Source organism: Haliotis cracherodii, unplaced genomic scaffold, assembly GCF_022045235.1.
Source record: "Haliotis cracherodii isolate W230 unplaced genomic scaffold, xgHalCrac1.p SCAF_17, whole genome shotgun sequence".
NCBI lineage: Eukaryota > Metazoa > Mollusca > Gastropoda > Lepetellida > Haliotidae > Haliotis > Haliotis cracherodii.
The window spans coordinates 29,978,568-30,000,539 of NW_027266272.1; the positions used below are offsets into that span (position 1 = coordinate 29,978,568).

General features: G+C 39.2%; 1 protein-coding gene across 3 annotated transcripts in view; it reads left to right on the forward strand.

Annotated features, from left to right (window-relative positions):
• The window catches only part of LOC139465052 (rap guanine nucleotide exchange factor 4-like), an 87,853-nt gene extending 69,428 nt beyond the window's left edge, over positions 1–18,425 (forward strand). For all 3 annotated transcript variants that reach the window (XM_071246746.1, XM_071246747.1, XM_071246748.1), the window contains 7 exons: positions 2,852–3,030; positions 3,480–3,570; positions 4,337–4,475; positions 6,236–6,300; positions 7,271–7,325; positions 9,106–9,160; positions 11,508–18,425. In XM_071246746.1, the coding sequence (XP_071102847.1) occupies positions 2,852–3,030; positions 3,480–3,570; positions 4,337–4,475; positions 6,236–6,300; positions 7,271–7,325; positions 9,106–9,160; positions 11,508–11,580 (657 nt within the window). In that variant the 3' untranslated portion in view covers positions 11,581–18,425. The remainder of the gene's footprint in view (positions 1–2,851; positions 3,031–3,479; positions 3,571–4,336; positions 4,476–6,235; positions 6,301–7,270; positions 7,326–9,105; positions 9,161–11,507) is intronic.
• Positions 18,426–21,972: the final 3,547 nt, after the last annotated feature.

The following is a 21,972-nucleotide window of genomic DNA, read 5'->3' on the forward strand; positions in this document are numbered from 1 at the left end:
TGGCTGATATATGGATCCTGTATGGTTAATATTCTGGTCCTGTATGGATGATATACTGGTCCTGTATGGCAGATATATGGATCCTGTATGGCTGATATACTGGTCCTGTATGGCAGATATATGGATCCTGTATGGCTGATATTCTGGTCCTGTATGGCTGATATACTGATCCTGTATGGCAGATATATGGATCCTGTATGGCTGATATTCTGGTCCTGTATGGCTGATATACTGATCCTGTATGGCTGATATATGGATCCTGTATGGCTGATATATGGATCCTGTATGGCTGATATATGGATCCTGTATGGCTGATATTCTGGCCCTGTATGGCTGATATTCTGGTCTTGTCCATTTGCTCGGGACAGATAATCTGTATTTACTTGTTTCGTGTTGGTTATTCTCTAACTTTCTTTTTTCAGTTTATACATAATTTATTCTAAGGAAAAGGATTGGGCAAAAGTTAACACAAATAAGAACACCCTCTCCCATTGATTTTCATGTATGCTTATTTATATTTAATAATGGTACATTACATGACAGAGAGGAAAGGAAAGAATTAGAGAAACGTTTGAACAATAACACTTAAACCTTAATGTTTTCTTTATGTATGTATGTACATTTCTAAAAATGTTTTCGTTCCCAAGCTTAGGTAAAACTGCCATCTGGCATCAGGTCAATATTTACATTGCAAGTATCTTTCACAATTAACAATAGTGAGTGCATCAATTTGGTTACTACGGTCACTGTTACTACTGTTAGGGGGCACGTGTGGCCCAGTCGTCTAAGGCACCGCGATTCGCTGTGGAGAGTTGCGACCCTTGGACACGCCAGAAACCTATGATTGTGGGTTCGAATCCCGGTTAGCCCCGATTATGTTTCTAGGTTTGTCAGCACCATACCCATGTTCGTGGGTTTCACCGAAGTGGTAAACGTCTCAGACCTGTATCACTTCGGGCTTTCCTCTAACATTAAGCTGACACGCCGCGATATATAACTGGAATACTGTTAAATGCGGCATTAAACCCAACTCACTCACTCACTACTACTGTCACTGTTGCTACTGTCACTGTTACTACTGTCACTGTTACTACTGTCACTGTTGCTACTGTCACTACTGTCACTGTTACTACTGTCACTGTCGCTACTGTCACTGTTCCTACTGTCACTGTTACTAATGTCACTGTTACTACTGTCACTGTTCCTACTGTCACTGTCGCTACTGTCACTGTTGCTACTGTCACTGTTGCTACTGTCACTACTGTCACTGTTACTACTGTCACTGTTGCTACTGTCACTACTGTCACTGTCACTACTGTCACTGTTGCTACTGTCACTGTTGCTACTGTCACTGTTACTAATGTCACTGTTACTACTGTCACTGTCGCTACTGTCACTGTTCCTACTGTCACTTACTACTGTCACTGTGACTACTGTCACTGTCACTACTGTCACTGTTCCTACTGTCACTGTTACTACTGTCACTGTTACTACTGTCACTGTCACTACTGTAACTGTCACTACTGTCACTGTTCCTACTGTCATTGTCGCTACTGTCACTGTTACTACTGTCACTGTTACTACTGTCACTGTCACTACTGTAACTGTCACTACTGTCACTGTTACTACTGTCACTGTCGCTACTGTCACTGTTACTACTGTCACTGTTACTACTGTCACTGTTACTTCTGTCACTGTCGCTACTGTCACTGTCACTACTGTCACTGTGACTACTGTCACTGTGACTACTGTCACTGTCACTACTGTCACTGTTCCTACTGTCACTGTCGCTACTGTCACTGTCGCTACTGTCACTGTTACTACTGTCACTGTTACTTCTGTCACTGTCGCTACTGTCACTGTGACTACTGTCATTGTGACTACTGTCACTGTCACTACTGTCACGGTCACTACTGTCACTGTTACTACTGTCACTGTGACTACTGTCACTGTTGCTACTGTCACTGTCGCTACTGTCACTGTCACTGTTACTACTGTCACTGTTACTACTGTCACTGTGTCTACTGTCACTGTTACTAATGTCACTGTTGCTAATGTCACTGTTACTACTGTCACTGTCACTGTCACTACTGTCACTGTTACTACTGTCACTGTTACTACTGTCACTGTCACTACTGTCACTGTCACTACTGTCTCTGTTACTACTGTCACTGTTACTACTGTCACTACTGTCACTGTTACTACTGTCACTGTCACTACTGTCACTGTTACTACTGTCACTGTCACTACTGTCACTGTTACTACTGTCACTGTTACTACTGTCACTGTTACTACTGTCACTACTGTCACTGTCACTACTGTCACTGTTACTACTGTCACTGTCACTACTGTCACTGTTACTACTGTCACTGTCACTACTGTCACTGTCACTACTGTCACTGTCACTACTGTCACTGTTACTACTGTCACTGTTACTACTGTCACTACTGTCACTGTTACTACTGTCACTGTCACTACTGTCACTGTTACTGCTGTCACTGTCACTACTGTCACTGATACTACTGTCACTGTTACTACTGTCACTGTTACTACTGTCACTACTGTCACTGTCACTACTGTCACTGTTACTACTGTCACTGTCACTACTGTCACTGTTACTACTGTCACTGTCACTACTGTCACTGTTGCTACTGTCACTACTGTGACTGTCGCTACTGTGACTGTCGCTACTGTGACTGTTACTACTGTCACTGTCACTACTGTCACTGTTACTACTGTCACTGTTACTACTGTCACTGTCACTACTGTCACTGTCACTACTGTCACTGTTACTACTGTCACTGTTACTACTGTCACTGACTAAACTCCGCTATTTTGCTGCTGCTCCCAGTACGAGCTGATCTATCAGGTGTTTGGTCGTCACAAGTTCAACAAAATCACAGCCAACCTGGACTTATTTCTCCGACGCTTCAATGAGATCCAGTACTGGATTGTCACGGAGATGGTGCTGACGCAGAATGTCAGCAAGCGGGTCCAGCTGCTTCGCAAGTTCATCAAGGTCGCTGCACAGTGAGTTGTAGGATTGTTCTGTCATGCATGTGTTTGTAGCAGAGTGTGGAGGCATCCCACAGATGACATCCTTACCATGTCAGCTTACAGACGGGGTTAACCTCTTTAGTCATGTGGAAAAGACATCCGACCTCAGATCAGAAGGTCTGTGGTTCAAATCAACCACATGGACATTTTGTGACCACTACATTTTGTAACCAGAATAGGTTTAAATATAAAAATTTGATGTTTGAAGTTTTAGAAGATTTTGTTTTTCTTAAAAAAATAGGATTTATACTCCCCAGGGAGCTGAGATTGAAATATAAATGTGCTCAGATCCATGAACTTACATAACATAAAACAGCATAAGCACACTTTTAGGAAATGGATTCTTCACTGTAATATTGTTATTGACCATCATTATGATCATCATCATTATCACCATCATCATCATTTTTTAATTGTTTCAGTTGCAAAGAGCATAAGAACATTCAGTCCTTCTTCGCCATTGTGATGGGCCTGAGCAACATTGCAGTCAGCAGACTGTCACAGACATGGGAGGTAACTCTTGCTGGCACTGTGTCTGCCTCAACCACACACGATGTCAACATGCGTCATGATCCTTGAGGAATGTTTGATGGACATAACTCTTAAAAGAATAATAACATATACATATTAATGCAAAGAGAATTACATGAACATCACATGTGGAATTAGATTGGGAATGTAGCATGGGGTTGGGTTGCGGGGATATATTTCTGACATATCAAACATTAAAAATTTATATATGTTTTGATGATATGTTTTCAACAAAAATAGTTCATTGTTAAAGATAACTATCAAACACAAATTGCATGTGGTTTATTTGCAGTCACCTTGGTCTTGTAAATATTTAACAACACCTGTAAATCTGAAAATACATAATGTTTAGCTCCTCTTTTTTAGAATGAAATGTTTTTTGACAATTTTAGAGGTTTGGAAAATGTAACAGATACAGAGAAGATCAAACACTTTGAAGGAGTCTGTGAATTATGTTTCATGTTAAAGACTACAATATTTCTTGTCATCATAGATAGCAGTTTATTTCTGTGTCAGATGCTGTTTTGACATTTGTGTCTTCATTCATCAATTAAGACATGTTGAAATTTTAATTTAATTTTAAATCTTGATAAGAAAAACTAACAATATGTTGCAATTATGTTTTTTATTGGACTCTCCCTTTCAGAGAAAGTAATTGAGTCTTGAGTCATTGCTGTATCAATATTCTGGCTCCAGAATGTGAAAGTGTTCAAGTCAGGCCAGTAACCATTTCATAACTTCATTTCAGAAGTTGCCAAGCAAGTTCAAACGTATGTTTGCTGAGTTTGAAACCAACATGGACCCCTCCCGCAACCACCGATCATACCGGGTGAATGCATCCAAGATGACTCCCCCCATCATTCCCTTCATGCCCCTCCTCATGAAAGGTGAGTGCAGGTTTTGTGTGTGGTCGTTAATGTCTTACATTATTCCTGTCTTACTACTGTTGTCAGACTATTCCTGTCTGACTATTCCTGTCTGACTATTCCTGTCTTACTACTGTTGTCAGACTATTCCTGTCTGACTATTCCTGTCTGACTATTCCTGTACAACTATTCCTGTCTGACTATTCCTGTCTTACTACTGTTGTCAGACTATTCCTGTCTGACTATTCCTGTCTTACATTATTCCTGTCTTACTACTGTTGTCAGACTATTCCTGTCTGACTATTCCTGTCTGACTATTCCTGTACAACTATTCCTGTCTGACTATTCCTGTCTTACTACTGTTGTCAGACTATTCCTGTCTGACTATTCCTGTCTTACATTATTCCTGTCTTACTACTGTTGTCAGACTATTCCTCTCTGACTATTCCTGTCGGACTATTCCTGTCTGACTATTCCTGTACAACTATTCCCAACTGCTATTCCTGTCTTACTACTGTTGTCAGACTATTCCTGTCTGACTATTCCTGTCTGACTATTCCTGTACAACTATTCCCAACAGCTATTCCTGTCTTACGTTATTCCTGTCTTACTACTGTTGTCAGACTATTCCTGTCTGACTATTCCCGTCTGACTATTCCTGTACAACTATTCCCAACTGCTATTCCTGTCTTACTACTGTTGTCAGACTATTCCTGTCTGACTATTCCTGTACAACTATTCCCAACTGCTATTCCTGTCTTACATTATTCCTGTCTTACTACTGTTGTCAGACTATTCCTCTCTGACTATTCCTGTCTGACTATTCCTGTACAACTATTCCCAACAGCTATTCCTGTCTTACATTATTCCTGTCTTACTACTGTTGTCAGACTATTCCTCTCTGACTATTCTTGTCTGACTATTCCTGTACAACTATTCCCAACAGCTATTCCTGTCTTACATTATTCCTGTCTTACTACTGTTGTCAGACTATTCCTGTCTGACTATTCCTGTACAACTATTCCCAACTGCTATTCCTGTCTTACGTTATTCCTGTCTTACTACTGTTGTCAGACTATTCCTGTCTGACTATTCCCGTCTGACTATTCCTGTACAACTATTCCCAACTGCTATTCCTGTCTTACTACTGTTGTCAGACTATTCCTGTCTGACTATTCCTGTACAACTATTCCCAACTGCTATTCCTGTCTTACATTATTCCTGTCTTACTACTGTTGTCAGACTATTCCTCTCTGACTATTCCTGTCTGACTATTCCTGTACAACTATTCCCAACAGCTATTCCTGTCTTACATTATTCCTGTCTTACTACTGTTGTCAGACTATTCCTCTCTGACTATTCTTGTCTGACTATTCCTGTACAACTATTCCCAACTGCTGTTCTTGTCTGACTATACCTGTCTAACATTATATTTAAAATCTGACAGTTCCTGTCAGAGAAATATTTCATTTTTAATCGGAAAATATGTGTGATGAAAGCTCTTCAAGTAAATGTGAAATTACATGAAGGTTACAACATATATGCAACCAATCTCATAACTAACCATCAATGTGCTTGTCACAACAACACAATTAGGGAGGAATGTGAAACAATTCCATATCTTCCAAGGCTGTTTAAACAGGATATTCATTGATTAAGCATATATGAAAGTGAAACTGGAAAACAACTATAATTTGTTCTTTAAAGAATGTTGGTTACATGTGGACTGTATGTATTGTTTAAAAGGTCATGTATTCTTATTATTAATTTTTTTTATCTAGATATGACCTTCACCCATGAAGGAAATAAGACCTACTTTGACCGTCTGGTCAACTTTGAGAAGATGGTAAGTTGAAAAGTAATACACTTACAGAGACTCGTGAAGATCCGGGTTGGAATCGGACATCAGCAACCCATGCTTGTCGTAAGAGGCGACTAACAGGATCAGGTGGTCAGGCTCGCTGACTTGGTTGATGCATATCATTGTATCCCACTTCCATGGATTGATGCTCATGATACCAATCACTGGAATGTCTAGTCCAGACTCGATTATTTTCAGACCGCTGTTATATAGCTGGAATATTGCTGAGTGCAGCGCTAAACAACAAACAAATAAACACTAATGGATTATAAACGCCAAGATGCCTCAATAATCAAATTAAAGGTGCAAGCCATGGGAGTGGCAACTACAGTGATGATGTACATGAATTTCATCAAAATAAGCACTTAGTTCTCACTACCTCTTAGCAAAGACCTGAGGACACCTCATTACAGCGCACGTCAGAAGGATCTTTCATCCGACCAGTCAGAGCGTTGTTTACAAGATCGGGAAAGTTACAGTTGAATGTAATTTCTAGTTAAATCATGCATCCTCGAACACGTTAACACAGGGAATACTAAATGACAGATCTTACAGACTGTATGTCTAGCACCTATCTTCAATGAGGTACAGTTTGAAACGGAAGCCTCTGAGTTATTAATTTGTATCGACTCGTGTTGATATATTTGATATCAAAAGACCCTTGGGTGAGATTCTCCATTTAATGACATTACATATACATATAGTGACACACAATGAAAATGCATAACAACTTTAACTCGAAGGACAAGAAAACTATTTTAAATATTTACTGGCTTGACAAAGAATGATAACTGTGACAAAATGGCATTGTGTTTGATTATCAGTTTGAGGGGCATGGGTTGAAAAGTCGAATGAGGTGCCACTCTGGTTATCAGCTTCTTGACCAACTGTGCTTGTGTAAAACAAATATGCAAGTATCATCTTCAGATATAAGTATTGTTGTCTTTTGTTGCAGCACATGATTGGCCAGACAATAAAGACAGTGCGTGTGTGTCGCAGTGTTCCTTTTGGTAGGTCTTTTGTCCATCAATCTCGTCCATCCTTGTACTCCAATATGATACCTCACAAGATCAAGATGTGAGGACACCTCTATACGAGGCTGAGAACTTTCTAATGAGCCAATCAGTGGCAATCCTTCTAAATTCTGGGTAACTGTGAAGGAAGCACTCAGACCAGCATATCTGACTTCCGTATGTGAAAAAGCGAATATGATCGGGGAGTAGCTCTGCCGTTATGTTGTGGTGGATATTTTATGCATCCTGCCATTACGTCTATACCCAAATGATTGTAACGTCAAAAGTATTTTTGTGTTGTGTTGCGGTTTTCTTTTGCTAAGATCAAAATTTCCTAATTCAAGTGGTTACGAAATGAAGCCAAATCATTTAGAAAGATGTGATTGTCTCAAGACATTTTGTCTGGAAAGTCAAAGGTCTCTCAGGGTGCATGTATTACCACCTCTTATGGTGGTGTCCTTAGATCTTATTGGAGTAAAAGATCTGAATTTACTGAGACTGTTTGTCCATGTACTGACCTCTTGGTGTCGCATACACTGAAACCCCATTACGCCCAACATGGTATAGCGTTTCCGCTGATATCATGCAGATTAACGGATTAACAGATCATGGGTATGGAGCCATTTCTGATTGTGTCATAGCACTATTCCAAGCAGTAACTGTCCGAAGGTGGGTCTTCGACATTGACAGTGTTGTCACTGATGGTGTTCCACTGTATGGGTTTTGGATGTAAACCAACTGACTCTGGTTCGCTATTGAAGGGACTAAATTATTTAGAGAACTGATCTGTTCTCATTGGTACTGACTGAAATTGATGATCTGTGTGCTGTGTTCTAATAGATAGGTTTAACTTCTATATCTAGGCCAGACTACTAGTTACAGACAGGTCTTGTTTAATATCTGATGTGTTTGATTTTGGGCTGGATGCTCGAAGTCCTAATGCAATATTTGTTGATGTACATTGTTCATATGATACTTACATGTGTAGTATGATTTCATTCACCAGTTCAGAGAAAATGTGTATGAATTTATTTTTAATATAACAGAGAACAAAAGCTTCTCCTTTCTTAAAAATTATGTTTTCATGTTGAAGATTTTATTGTTGCTTTATTCTTTATTAGACTGAATAAGATATACATACTGTAAATCTGGAAAGTTTTGCAAGGAAGAAAATACTGCGAGTGACACACACTTGCAATAGTTTCAGGACGCAGTTATTTTTGCAGTCCAACAAGAAACAAAAAGCAGGAGACATATTTCATTCAGTCACTTCCACACATTGACAAACAGCTAGTGCATGATTAAATATATATACCCCCTCACAACCTGTTTCCTTAATCACACGTTGTCACTCAGTTCACTTACCTGCCTCTCCAGCCTTCTTTTTCTACTACAACACACGCATCTATAGATCTGAGTAACATTGTCATCACACTGCTTCCTACTTATAACAAATATCACATGCAAAAGTATAGCTTTGATCTTTGGTAGTCTTACCAGGGTGTTGCAAAGCTGTCCAGATGCAGTCAAGGTTTGAGTTAGACAATTGCAATAATTTTGTGGTGCATAACTTTCCAAATTTACCGTACTTAAAACAGAATGTACACATTACTGATATGAAGATGATCTGATGACCATATAATGTATACCACTTATAAAATTATGTGAATGATGCTGAATGATGCTAGTCATGTTTTGGGAGGGTAATATTTAGTCCATCATGAGTTGTTGCTGCCATAGTTTACATGTGCTGATACCTGTTGTGAATTATGTCCAGATATGGAGCTTCCCCCCTCTCTGAAGACAAGCCCTGACGTGAGGAGCTATGTCAGGTAAGGAGGACACACCAGGGACTCAATACACCCAGTACACACTGAGTGATTGAGGGACTCAATACACCCAGTACACACTGAGTGATAGAGGGACTCAATACACCCAGTACACACTGAGTGATCAAGGGACTCAATACATCCAGTACACACTCAGTGATCAAGGGACTCAATACACCACGTACACACTGAGTGATCAAGGGACTCAATACTCACAGTACACACTGAGTGGTCAAGGGACTCCATACACCAAGTACACACTAAATGATCAAGGGACAGTACACACTGAGTGATCAAGGGACAATACATCCAGTACACACTGAGTGATCAAGGGACAATACATCCAGTACACACTGAGTGATCAAGGGACCCAATACACCAAGTACACACTAAATGATCAAGGGACAATACACACAGTACACACTGAGTGATCAAGGGACAATACATACAGTAGACACTGAGTGATCAAGGGACTCGATACATCCAGTACACACTGAGTGATCAAGGGACTCAATACACCCAGTACACACTCAAAGATCAAGGGACAATACACCCAGTACACACTGAGTGATCAAGGGACTCAATACACACAGTACACACTGAGTGATCAAGGGACAATACACCCAGGACACACTCAGTGATCAAGGGATAATACAACCAGTACACACTGAGTGATCAAGGGACTCAATACACCCTGTACACACTGACTGAACATTGAGCTAAATACACCTAGTAGATACTGATTGGATGGAGAATTGAATATATCTAGTAGACAGTGATTGGATGGAGAACTGAATATACCTAGTAGACACTGATTGGATGGAGATTTGAATATACCTAGTAGACACTGATTGGATGGAGAATTGAATATACCTAGTAGATAGTGATTGGATGGAGAATTGAATATACCTAGTAGACACTGATTGGATGGAGAATTAACTTAGTAGACACTGATTGGATGGAAAATTGAATATACCTAGTAGACACTGATTGGATGGAGAATTGAATATACCTAGAAGACACTGATTGGATGGAGAATTGAATACACCAAGAAGACACTGATTGGATGGAGAATTGAATATACCTAGAAGACACTGATTGGATGGAGAATTGAATATACCTTGTAGACACTTATTGGATGGAGAATTGAATACACCTAGAAGACACTGATTGGATGGAGAATTGAATACACCTAGAAGACACTGGTTATAACAGGAACTGTATGCACCTGGCTAGAAGTACACATTGATAGAATGAGAAGATGAATTTACTGTGACTACTTGTTGGTGGGCAAGGGGATAGTGTGGAGGTCACCAATTCTGTACTGAAGTTCACATTTTCGCAGCTTTCTGATTGGCTATTGTGGACTCTTGTTCGTCATTTCATTGGTTAGTTTGCGAAAGGTATGACCTGTATTGGGATGTCCTCTGATCTTTGTGGAGTGGTCGCAAGAACTAAGATCTAATTTTACTGAGATTGAAGTCATATACCGAGTAGATGTAATAGTGACCTGTGGTGTGAGTGAGTGAGTGAGTGAGTGAGTGAGTGAGTGGTTATTGCTGAGCAATCTTGCAGCTCTTCACGGTGAAGTGACCTGTGGATATCGGATAGTAAAAGCAGATAAGTACATGGAACAATTTTGGCAGCTAGGGTGCAAGTATCAACACAGCTATCTATGCATTCCACAAGTCGTGAAAATCTGACAGTCAGCATGGATGCTTCTTAGTTCTCAGTATGAGCGACCAAAGAATTCGGGAACATTTGTGTATTGTGTGGTTTTCTTTTCTTCAGACCATCAATTTCAAAATCTTGGACAGAAGCTGCATTAATACACTTTGTTAGATACCAGTGTTTAGTGAAGCCAAATCATTTAAACATCAGGTTGGCTAGAAAAACCTTGTTTGGTCAAAGTTCACTCAAGGTTAAGCGGACAGCAAGTCCTGAGGTTTTGTCAGATTTCCATGCTGAGGGATATCAAAGCAGATAATAAGATCTGATTTTAATGAGAGTTGATGGTACTGAATCCTCAATGATTGTCCAATACCATTATTAACAAACCCAGTGAAGAACCAAGTTAGAATTGGTCTTCAGCAACCAATCCTTGCTATAAGAGGTGACTAAAGGGATTGCAATTAGGAGGCCAGACTTGCTGACTTAGTTGGTGCATGTGTCCTAATTGCATAAATCAATGTTCATGATGTCAGTACCCGGATTGTCTTGCACAGACTCCATTATTGACAGACCGCTGATATTTAGCTGAAATATGGCTGAGTGAGGCATTATACAACAAATGAACAAACGAACATTCTGAAAGTTTTCTGCTAATTATATCAAGTGTTTTATGTTTCAGGAATCTCAGTGTGATTGACAATCAGAGGACTTTAACCCAGTTGTCTCATAAACTGGAGCCGAGGAGGACATGACACTCAATGGGGTGTTAGATATTATGATATGTGTTGATCCTGCGGGATGCTCCTTGACACCTCCTCAACAACCCGTACAGTGCCTTGAAACCTTGGACATCTCCACTTCCGTGACATCCACAAACACTGCGCTGACTGTAGTGGGGACATGTGGTCAGGATCAGAGAAACCTTTATGGAAGAGATCCTAGCGCTGTGGGAAGAGATGATTTCCCCATGAAAGGATGTGTAATGGCCATGGATAGAAATGCTATCACCATGGGAAGAAATCTTATCATCATGGGATGATATGTTATCAACATGGGAAGGTATGTTATCACCATGGGAAGATAAGTTATCACCATGAGAAGATGTAGTCATCATGAGAAGATATGTTATCACCATTGGAAGATAAGTTATCACCATGGGAAGATACGTTATCACCATGAGAATTTATTTGGTCAACATGAGGAGATATATTATCACCATGAGAAGATATGTTATCATCATTGGAAGATAAGTTATCACCATGAGAAGATATGTTATCAACATGATATGTTATGACCATGGTAAGCTGTGTAACAGCCATGGAAACAGATGTTATCTGCATGAGAATAAATGTTATGGCTGTGAAATATATGTTATCTCCATGGAAAGAGATGTTGTGACCCTGGGAAGATATGTTTTGACCATGAGAAGATGTGTTATCCCTATGGGAAGCTATGTAACGGCCATGAAAATAGATGTTATCTGCATGGGAAGAAATGTTATGGCTGTGAAAAAATATATTATCACCATGGTAAGATATGTTGTGACCCTGGGAAAATATGTTATCACCATGAGAAGATGTGTTATTCCCATTGGAAACTATGAATAAAGATGTTATCAGCATGAGAAGAAATATTTTGCCTGTGAAAAACTATGTTATGGCTATGGGAAGATATGTTATGGTCAAAGCAAGATCTATTATTGCCCTTGGAAGAAATGTTATCACTATGGGGAGAAATATTGACACCATGGGAAGAAAGGTTTTGAATATAGCCTACTACCAACACAAAATAGGGTAACTGATGAAATGATAGTGAAGGTGTAATGATTATAAATGTCTGAAATTAATTTTGGGCGTGTAGATCAATACCTGGAGTCTCCACCATGTTGGGTGATACATGACCACATCTTGATGGCACACCCTTGATTAACTTGCTTGTTATTGCCCTTGTTAATGCCTTCGATTCCGCCTGAAGCCCTACCTCAACCTGGGCCACTTTGGCGGGTGTTAGTCACTGATGTACACTCTCTGCCTGAGAACATCCCACAGATGCTGTATTGGGGACATGTCAATGGACTTAGCAGACTAGTCGAGTGTCTGTATGCCTTCTCGTCGGAGATAATTTTTTTAGTTCAAAACTACTGCCGATAATTCTAGTGAATGGAACGACATGATGCAAAATTTCATAAAAATATCACTGGCAAATCAAATGTCCTTTCACAATAACCAAATCTGTTCATCTGTCATGTGTGATACCGCCCTACAACATGACACTACCTCACCGAAAACCATCTCTGCTGTTGCCTAGCCCACCCCAATCTTTGCCACCTATGGTAAGCTGTTAGAGTCACACCCTTCACAGGATGCCTTGCCTTCAGGTGGGCTGCATAGAACCGTTTTTAGATGGTAGATGTTGAAAATCGCCTTCATGTTATTGTATGGAATTTTCTATTGATAACAGTAGCAGATTTGAATCTGTTGCAGAGTCCAATTAATGTACTTAGATGATCTACCCATTTGATGGTACTAAATTGTACCACAGTCATGAAATCTTTAAGCCAAACATTCGGGCAACTTCCCTCTACACAGTGTGCCATTTGTCTGTTTATTGAGATACTGTCTCAGAGGCATATTGAGTGTGTGCTAAGCTCTATTGCATTAGTGATTGTGAGTTCCTAAGTAGGTGCACACACTTAGGCTTCTGTGTGCATGTGTATCACATGGTTTTCATGCATTATGTGAAATTTCATTGTGATGAGATGTTGCATTCAGATGCAGTACCACAGAATTGTAACTGTACACCTCAACGATAGCTACATTCAAATCATTACTTCCCTTATTTTTTGTTGGTAGTATGTATGCTATCCCTAGGGGAAGATGTTCTGTTAACGTGGGAAGATATGCTATCAACAATGTGAAGATATGTTAACACCGTGGGACATAGCTTGAAGTTGACCCAGTTAATGTTCTATTGTTTGTAAAACTAAATTGTTGTGATGATAGAGCAGTTTCTGAATGTGGACATTTTTGGGGGGGAATATGCCAAGATAATGTTCATGTGATATTTCTCCTGTTTTTGTGATTGATTGACATAGGGGGAAAAAACATTATATTTTTTTCAGATAAATTGTGAAAACAATCTGTCTGTAGGTCAAGTGGGATGAGTACCGTATCTGTATGTAGGTCCGAGGGAAGACCATCTGTCTGGAGATCAAGTGGGAAGACAATCTGTCTGTAGGTCAAATAGGAAGATCACATGTCAGTAGGTTAAGTGGGAAGACCATCTGTCTGGAGGTCAAGTGGGAAGACCATCTGTCTGGAGGTCAAGTGGGAAGACCATCTGTCTGTAGGTCAAGTGGTAAAACTATCTGTCTGGAGGTCAAGTGGGAAGACCATCTGTCTGTAGGTCAGGTTGGAAGACCATCTGTATGTAGGTCATGTTGGAAGACCATCTGTCTGTAGGTCAAGTGGGAAACCATCTGTCTGGAGGTCAAATGGGAAGACTAACTGTCTGTAGATAAAATGGGAAGACCAACTGTCTGTCAGTCAAATGGGAAGACCAACTGTCTGTAGATAAAATGGGAAGACCAGCTGTCTGTAGGTCAAGTGGGAAGACCAACTGTCTGTAGATAAAATGGGAAGACCAACTGTCTGTAGGTCAAGTGGGAAGACCAACTGTCTGTAGATAAAATGGGTAGACCAACTGTCTGAAGGTCAAGTGGGAAGACCAACTGTCTGTAGGTCAAGTGGGAAGACCATCTGTAGGTCAAGTGGAAACTATCTGTCTGGAGGTCAAATGGGAAGACCAGCTGTCTGTAGATAAAATGGGAAGACCAACTGTCTGTAGGTAAAATGGGAAGACCAACTGTCTGTAGGTAAAATGGGAAGACCAACTGTCTGGAGGTCAAGTTGGAAGACCAACTGTCTGGAGATTAAGTAGAAATACTAATATTTTCTCCTGGCCATGTGACCAAGTAGACTGAAGGGATCGATTTTGCACTATAAAATATATCTGCAATGACTCTCAAAGAAAAAAATGTTCAAGTATGTGTATAAATTCAAAGAAATAGTTTAAATGTTTTTCATTATTTCTTGTTAAAAACAACTTAAATAAACAATGAATTTATTATAACAGCTGCTTTGGTGACTATTTAATGTATATATGAACTGCAGGGTGTCACTAAGGTAGGTCTCTGAATGAAGTATTTCTGCTGATAGAATGTTAATTTAGCAAAACAAACTGGAACCAGTGTCAGTATTCCATTTTACAGTGTTTCCAATATCAAGCTGCTGTAATCCACCAAACTTCTAATAATAAGATTTCTTTTCTGTTTTATCCAAAAGACAATTGTAAAACAACCTTCATATTAATTATTAAGGAATTATTAAATGTCAAAACCGCTGCTTGATTTAAAACTTGATGTTCTAACATGCCGTTAGGGGGCACGGGTGGCCCAGTCATCTAAGGTGCTGCTGTGCAGAGTTGCATCCCTTTGGCACGCCAGAAAGCTATGATTGTGGGTTTGAATCCCAGTTCACCCTGATTATGTTTCTAGGTTGGTCAGCACCATAAACATGCTCGTGGGTTTTACCAAAGTGGTAAACATCTGAGACCTGCATCACTACAAGCTTTCCTCCCACATTAGGCTGACACGCTGTGATATAACTGGAATACTGTTCAAAGTGACGTTAAACCCAACTCGTTCACTCACTCACTAACATGACATTACAATGATAATATACACAAGTGGTCCATTGTGCTGTAAAGCCATAGAGATTCCTGGTTACAATTGGCCTCTAGAAACCTAAGCCTGCCGTAAGAGTCAACTTAATAGATTTGGTGGTCAGGCTCAGCAACTTGGTACCCTGATGGCATGGATCGATGCTAAAATGTTAAGCACTGGATTGCCTGGTCCAAAGTCCATCATTTACAGGCAGCTGTCATATAGCTGTAATATTGCTGAGTTCGGCATTAAACAACAAATAGTGTTGCCTTGAGCTACAACTGTTATTTGCAAAACACTGAGAAGAGGAAGAGGAAAAAATAGTCTCAAAAGCTTTTTTTATTTTCTTATTCTCTCAAACCTGCATATCTGCATCAAAAATGTTCTTCATACAAAAAAACTGCACGACCAACGGGACTGGCTAACACTGCTGATATGACACCTTGAACAGAAAAGTCTTTGAAATCAATATATATCATACAGACAGACAGATCATATTTATTTAGTGAAAAGGCCATATAGGCCCATAACACAGACAATGTTTGATTGTAAGAACTATGCATGCCAGGGAAGTAATCGTGTAAGTTTCTTTTAGCTGTTTGGCTTTACATACATATAAACATGTGGTTATGAACAACATCAAAGTTTTCAGATGAAGTAATTTCCGTCAAATGTTTCAGTTAAAATATTATTTAATTGTCTCCCCTAAAAAATCATCAAAGAACAAATAAGTAAAAAAGTCTAACATTACAAAAATCAAACATTACAAAAGTATCAAGGCAAAGCTTGATATTGGAAGAAAAAAGAGGTGAGTTTTTGGTGCTGAAGCTATAGTCTCATGCTAAATGTGTGAGAGTTGTCAGGTAGATGTTGTTTCCTATGATGAACTGGTTATAGTACTCATGAAGGTCTGGGTTGTTATGTGTTTGTTATATTCTTTGTTTGGAAACCAGCAGAAACAAATCTGAAATTTTTCTGCTGTTGTCATGGCAACTGCTTCCTTTGTATGGATGTGAGTCACAGAATGTGACAGATGAATGGCATCTATTGATACAGATAAATTTGTTATTATTTCTAAAATGTTTTTACCTTCTATATTCATATTTATTTGTACATTATTTCTGTATAGAGGGTTTGGTATAGGAATATTCTCTAAGGGAAACGTGCCTGACCATTCAGGTTTGTTGATGGTTATGGATATGATATGATTATATGCACTGTATATGGTTATCCAGATTGACACAACAAACCACTTCACAGACCATTGTAGTCTGATGTTGTTTCAATGAGGACCTGTATCAATACATTTTGTGGTCACACCTTTTTTCCTTGCAAAGTCATGTACATCTCATATGAGTTGAGAAGTAATTTGTGTTTAAGGACAAAATATTCAGGGCAGAATTCAAATTTCAAAATTAAGTTTGTTAAAAGTTAGTAGTTAACACAATAATTCAAAATCCTAAAATCGATACTCACCCAAGTGTAACACCAATCCACTTTAAGTCCTCAAAGAAAATATGAAGAGTGTTGAGTTTTGTTTATGTATCACATTATGATAATGATGATCACATTTCCCTATTCACTATGACCTCATTGCATCATAAGAACAATGAAGAGAAGGAGGCCAACGTGGACTTCATCATTTGTAGAGAATCTCCCCCGGTTGCATATGTCAACACAAGTCGATTACAGCAGCAAAACTCCGAGGCTTGCTGAGGAGGTTTTCAGCTCTTATCAACGAGTGTTGATAAATTTTATGTAAAAAGCATGAGGGTGAGATTTTTTTATCATCCAATATCATTTTCAATCAATAAAACAAAATGTATTGATTTGATGGCCAAATAGACCTTTGAGAAGATCTTGAAATTATAAAAGTACATCACCTGGCAAAATCAGTATCGAAATACACTTCTTTTATTTGACTGAAACTTTTGTGACTTAGACATTTTGTGTAACTTTACAATATCTATGAGAAATCACTACACAAATATTTGTTTGTTTGTTCATATAGTCAAAACATGAAGTTGAATGAAAAGCCTTCATTTTGCTCAAATGATTAATTTGTCAAGTGATATATCTTTTGAGTAATAACGCCAGCCTGCAGGCTATTGGTGACATCACGTTGTGATGTTATAGGTATGGATGTTTTATGCTTTGCACTCGATCACATCCTCACAAAGCAAGGTGTTTGTTGCTCTCACTGTCACATTGTTACATTGATAGACTGAACTGAAAGAAAATATGTTTGTAAGCAAATATAGAATCTCTTGTATTACTTATACGATTCAAGTTTAAACCTCATGTTAATACTTTTGTCAGTGCTCCCCAAAAGTGTAGATAGGGCGTTCTGATTTGTTGGATGAAAGGCCGTTCTGACATGACCTGTAAGAGGATGTCATCAGATTTTTTGTCCTCTAGCAATGAATTCATACTTGGTATTTAAAGGTACTTCAGTGAGTGACTTTACATCTTATACATCAATTATTTATGAATGACCCGGCAGGATGAAAAGATGACTACACTCCTGTGTTTCTGTATCATAAATATCCTGTCAGGAAGGACAAGTATGTGTTATCAGAGCTCCAGATAAGCTGACTATTTGTGCAATCTTATTAAAATGAGGTCTTAGTTCTAAGGACATCCCATTACAGATCATGTCAGCATGACCTTTTGTAAATAAGGAACAGGAAGTCCACATTAGCCAATCAGAAAGTAGAATACTTGGGCCTTACGGCATGAGATTAAAAATGGTGGGTTCCATTCCGGACTATGCTTTGAAAAGTATTACGACAAAGTTTCTCAATTCAAAATTTCAAACCTGAACAAAAGAACATTCTGGAATGTCTTATAGATAGACATTGTATGGCAGTACTTCCTGTGTGCTATGAGGTTGAAATGTTTATGCCATTGATGTGAGAGATAAACGATAATTTTGACGGAATCAGTGATACAGTCTGTAACTATCACTCGGAATACCCCGTGTTAATCTTTTCAAGGTTGCATGATTAGAAAACACATTCAGATCTCACAAACAATGTTCCATTTGGCAGGAAGAAAGGTTGTTCTGTCATGACCTGTTATGAGATGTCCTCGGATCTTTTTCGTATTTTAGTTATTTATTTACAAATATGCATGAAAAATTTCACAACACAATAGTATATCAACACTTTTCATAATTACCCAATGTATCCTTTTCAATTTGCGTACCTGTATCTACTGATTGAGTGTAGTCATCTACTCAGATCTACTCATCGGTTTAAAAATACCTGACCTAAGGGAAGAAAACGATATTGAAAACTATCAACACCCATCCTCCCGAGGCAAGGGCATTAACTGACTATAAAAGTCCAGTTTCCACCCTTGCCGAACTACCTGGAAATTCCAGGCTCGTTTGTAGCACCAGCAGTGGCTATTACGAGTTATGTCCCTTCTATGTCCCTCCTATTGACCAATCAGATTCCATCTCTCATATCACTTGCATTTGCTTCAAACAAAATGGCAACGCCTAGTCAAGTCAATCTGATCAATTATCAAGATTTATTGTAGTAAAACAGATCTTTCCCCGCAAAGTGAATCAAATCACTTAAGCACCTTGATAAAAGTTGAAATCTGAGCGTTGAAATCCATGTCATTCGTTATGCGATTTTAATTGGTCTATGCATAGACTCCTTAGTCAAGCCAAATTGTAACTCCAGAATCTCAAACTGGACTTTTATAGTCAGTTAACGCCCTTGCCTTGGGAAGATGATCAACACCCAATGTGAATGATAACATGTGAGTAAATACTCAGTGGCTACAAGCATCTGGACACCTGTTGCATGGTTAGCATGGTGATGATTCATATATTTATGAGGTGGACACAATCAGATAATCTCCATTTATCAGAGAAGGAAACTTTCAATACAAATGAGGAAAACATTGGACACTGTACAGTACAGATAAGACTAATATTAAAGAGGTTATGATGACACCTCACACTCTGATCACCTTCCTGAATGTAGGCTAACAGTCTGGTCTGTCTCGCAGTTACTGTATTATTTCCCCTTCTGCCTAGCCCTTACTGTAATGCTATAGCCTGAAATGAAGCAAGTCTAAATTTTTCCACCGGATCTGAATCTTCCATCCTACTGGGGCTCCTTTTGAATTTAAACATGAATTAATTCACTAAATTCTGGTGAGCCTTCTAAGAACTTATGGGAGTTAATTTACTCAAATCTGCTGAGCCATTGTATTTAACATCAATTAATTCTCTAAATTCTGGTGAGTCTTTTTTTAAACATAAATTAATTAATTCAATAATTCAATTCTGCTGAGCCTTCGTATGAAACATGAATTAAATCAAATACAAATACATAATTGTTAAATGAGTTGTTAAATGCTTCAGTTGAGGGAGATGAGTTGATGTGAACTATGTATATATATATATGGAATACCGTATTTGACGTAATTAAGCACCCTGCTCTAATAAGCGCCCACAGTGATATTTGCTAATATATTGGCTAGTGAGCGATCTCAATTAGCACCCCTTCCAATTGATCAATGTACACAAGAGTTATTTATTCGTGTATAATACGCACTCATGTGTTACCTGCACGCTTAATTATGGGCAATAAAATTCTTGAAAAATATATCCTTCATATATAAACATTTCAGGCATAAACCACGAAATTTATCTTTCAACCCTGGGCGCTTATTACATCGAATATGGTAAGTCTTGAATAGGGAGAAGAGGTGAAGCTCTGTTTCATGCATTTTTAAGCTGAGTATTCAAGAAAGTCTAAAGCAAGGAGAAAGTCATGGTGTGTATTAGGGCTGGGACAGATAACTCGGGTACTCTGGTCGAGTGGGTCCTGGATAGGACCCGGGTCCCCATAGGACTACCCGGACCCATTGTTAGCCAGTAATATATTGTTTAATGACAAAAATTACCTAAAACTCTATGGTTACACTACAAGTCACTAATGTTCCCATTTCCTTCTGACTGTGCACCCATTCCTTCTGACTTTTATATATTTGAATTGAGATAAAACTTCATGCAGTAAACTTCAGTGTATGCATGACCAGATCGCTTTACACATGTATGTAAATACATTTTGCCAGGGCTACGGTCAAACTTTTCCAAATCGGACAGTGTGTACCTATCTCTGGATATCTACAGCCGGTATCCAGGTAGGGTCGGGTAATAGGGTGATGGGTACACGGGTAGTAAATTTGGACTCGTCCCAGCCCTAGTGTGTATCATATGGTATGCATGATATGGTAAGACTGATGGGGTTTAACTTCAGTTCATACTACAGTTACATCACAACCGATCTACATTATGTTGAGAGGCGATCCCTGAGTGAAGCAGATATATACATTTCCCACCGATTTGAACTCATAAGCTCAAAGATAGTGCTGCAAAACCAAGGAACATAGCGGGGAAAATCTAGGATTCAAACCCATGATCAGCACATCCTTGCAATTAAGGGAAGCAACTCTGCAAATTGGGGAAACTTTGACCATTGGGTCCCCCATGACCTTGAACCAGGGTGAAGCCTAAAATGCTAGCTGCATCATGTGATATGAGAAAATGAAACCTGAGAACGTGGAGGAAGTATATATATATAAGTCAGATGACATGACTTGTGATACAACTGTTGTCAGGAAACAGAAGTGTCATGCTTAACTTATTGATATCAAGTGTTATTGAAAAGTTTTGAAATTTCATGGAACTTTTTGTCTACAAATGTGTGAGGAAGTAAGTGTGTTGCATGTGATATATTACTGGTTTGATAGGAAGTCTGAACGCTGTTGTGGATAAAGTACATGTCATGCTGTAGCGTGGTGTGATGACAGTGCTGTACAAACTTAATGCTACAGGAAATGACTGAAGCTGCCCCTGATGATGTTGAGGTGCAGATAAAAGGTGAATAAATATCTGAATAAGTTTCTGGGTCATTATCTTTTCTAAACAAGAATTTTCAACATTTACTGTTACTAACATCCCAACATTTATTGTCAATAGCATGCCATATGACACCCTACAGAGGACACCTGTCACCTTCATCTTCATCGGTAGTCACAGACACCCTACAGAGGACACCTCTGTCACCTTCATCTTTATCGGTAGTCAAAGACACCCTACATAGGACACCTCTGTCACCTTTATCAGTAATCACATGCACCAGAAAGAGGACACCTCTGTCACCTTCATCGGTAGCCACATGCACCAGAAAGAGGACACCTCTGCCACCTACATGGGTAGTCACAGACACCCCTCAGAGGACACCTCTGTCACATTTATCGGTTGTCACATGCACCCTACAGAGGACACCTCTGTCACCTTCATTGGTAGTCACATGCACAAGACAGAGGACACCTCTGCCACCTACATGGGTAGTCAGACACCCCTCAGAGGACACCTCTGTCACATTCATCG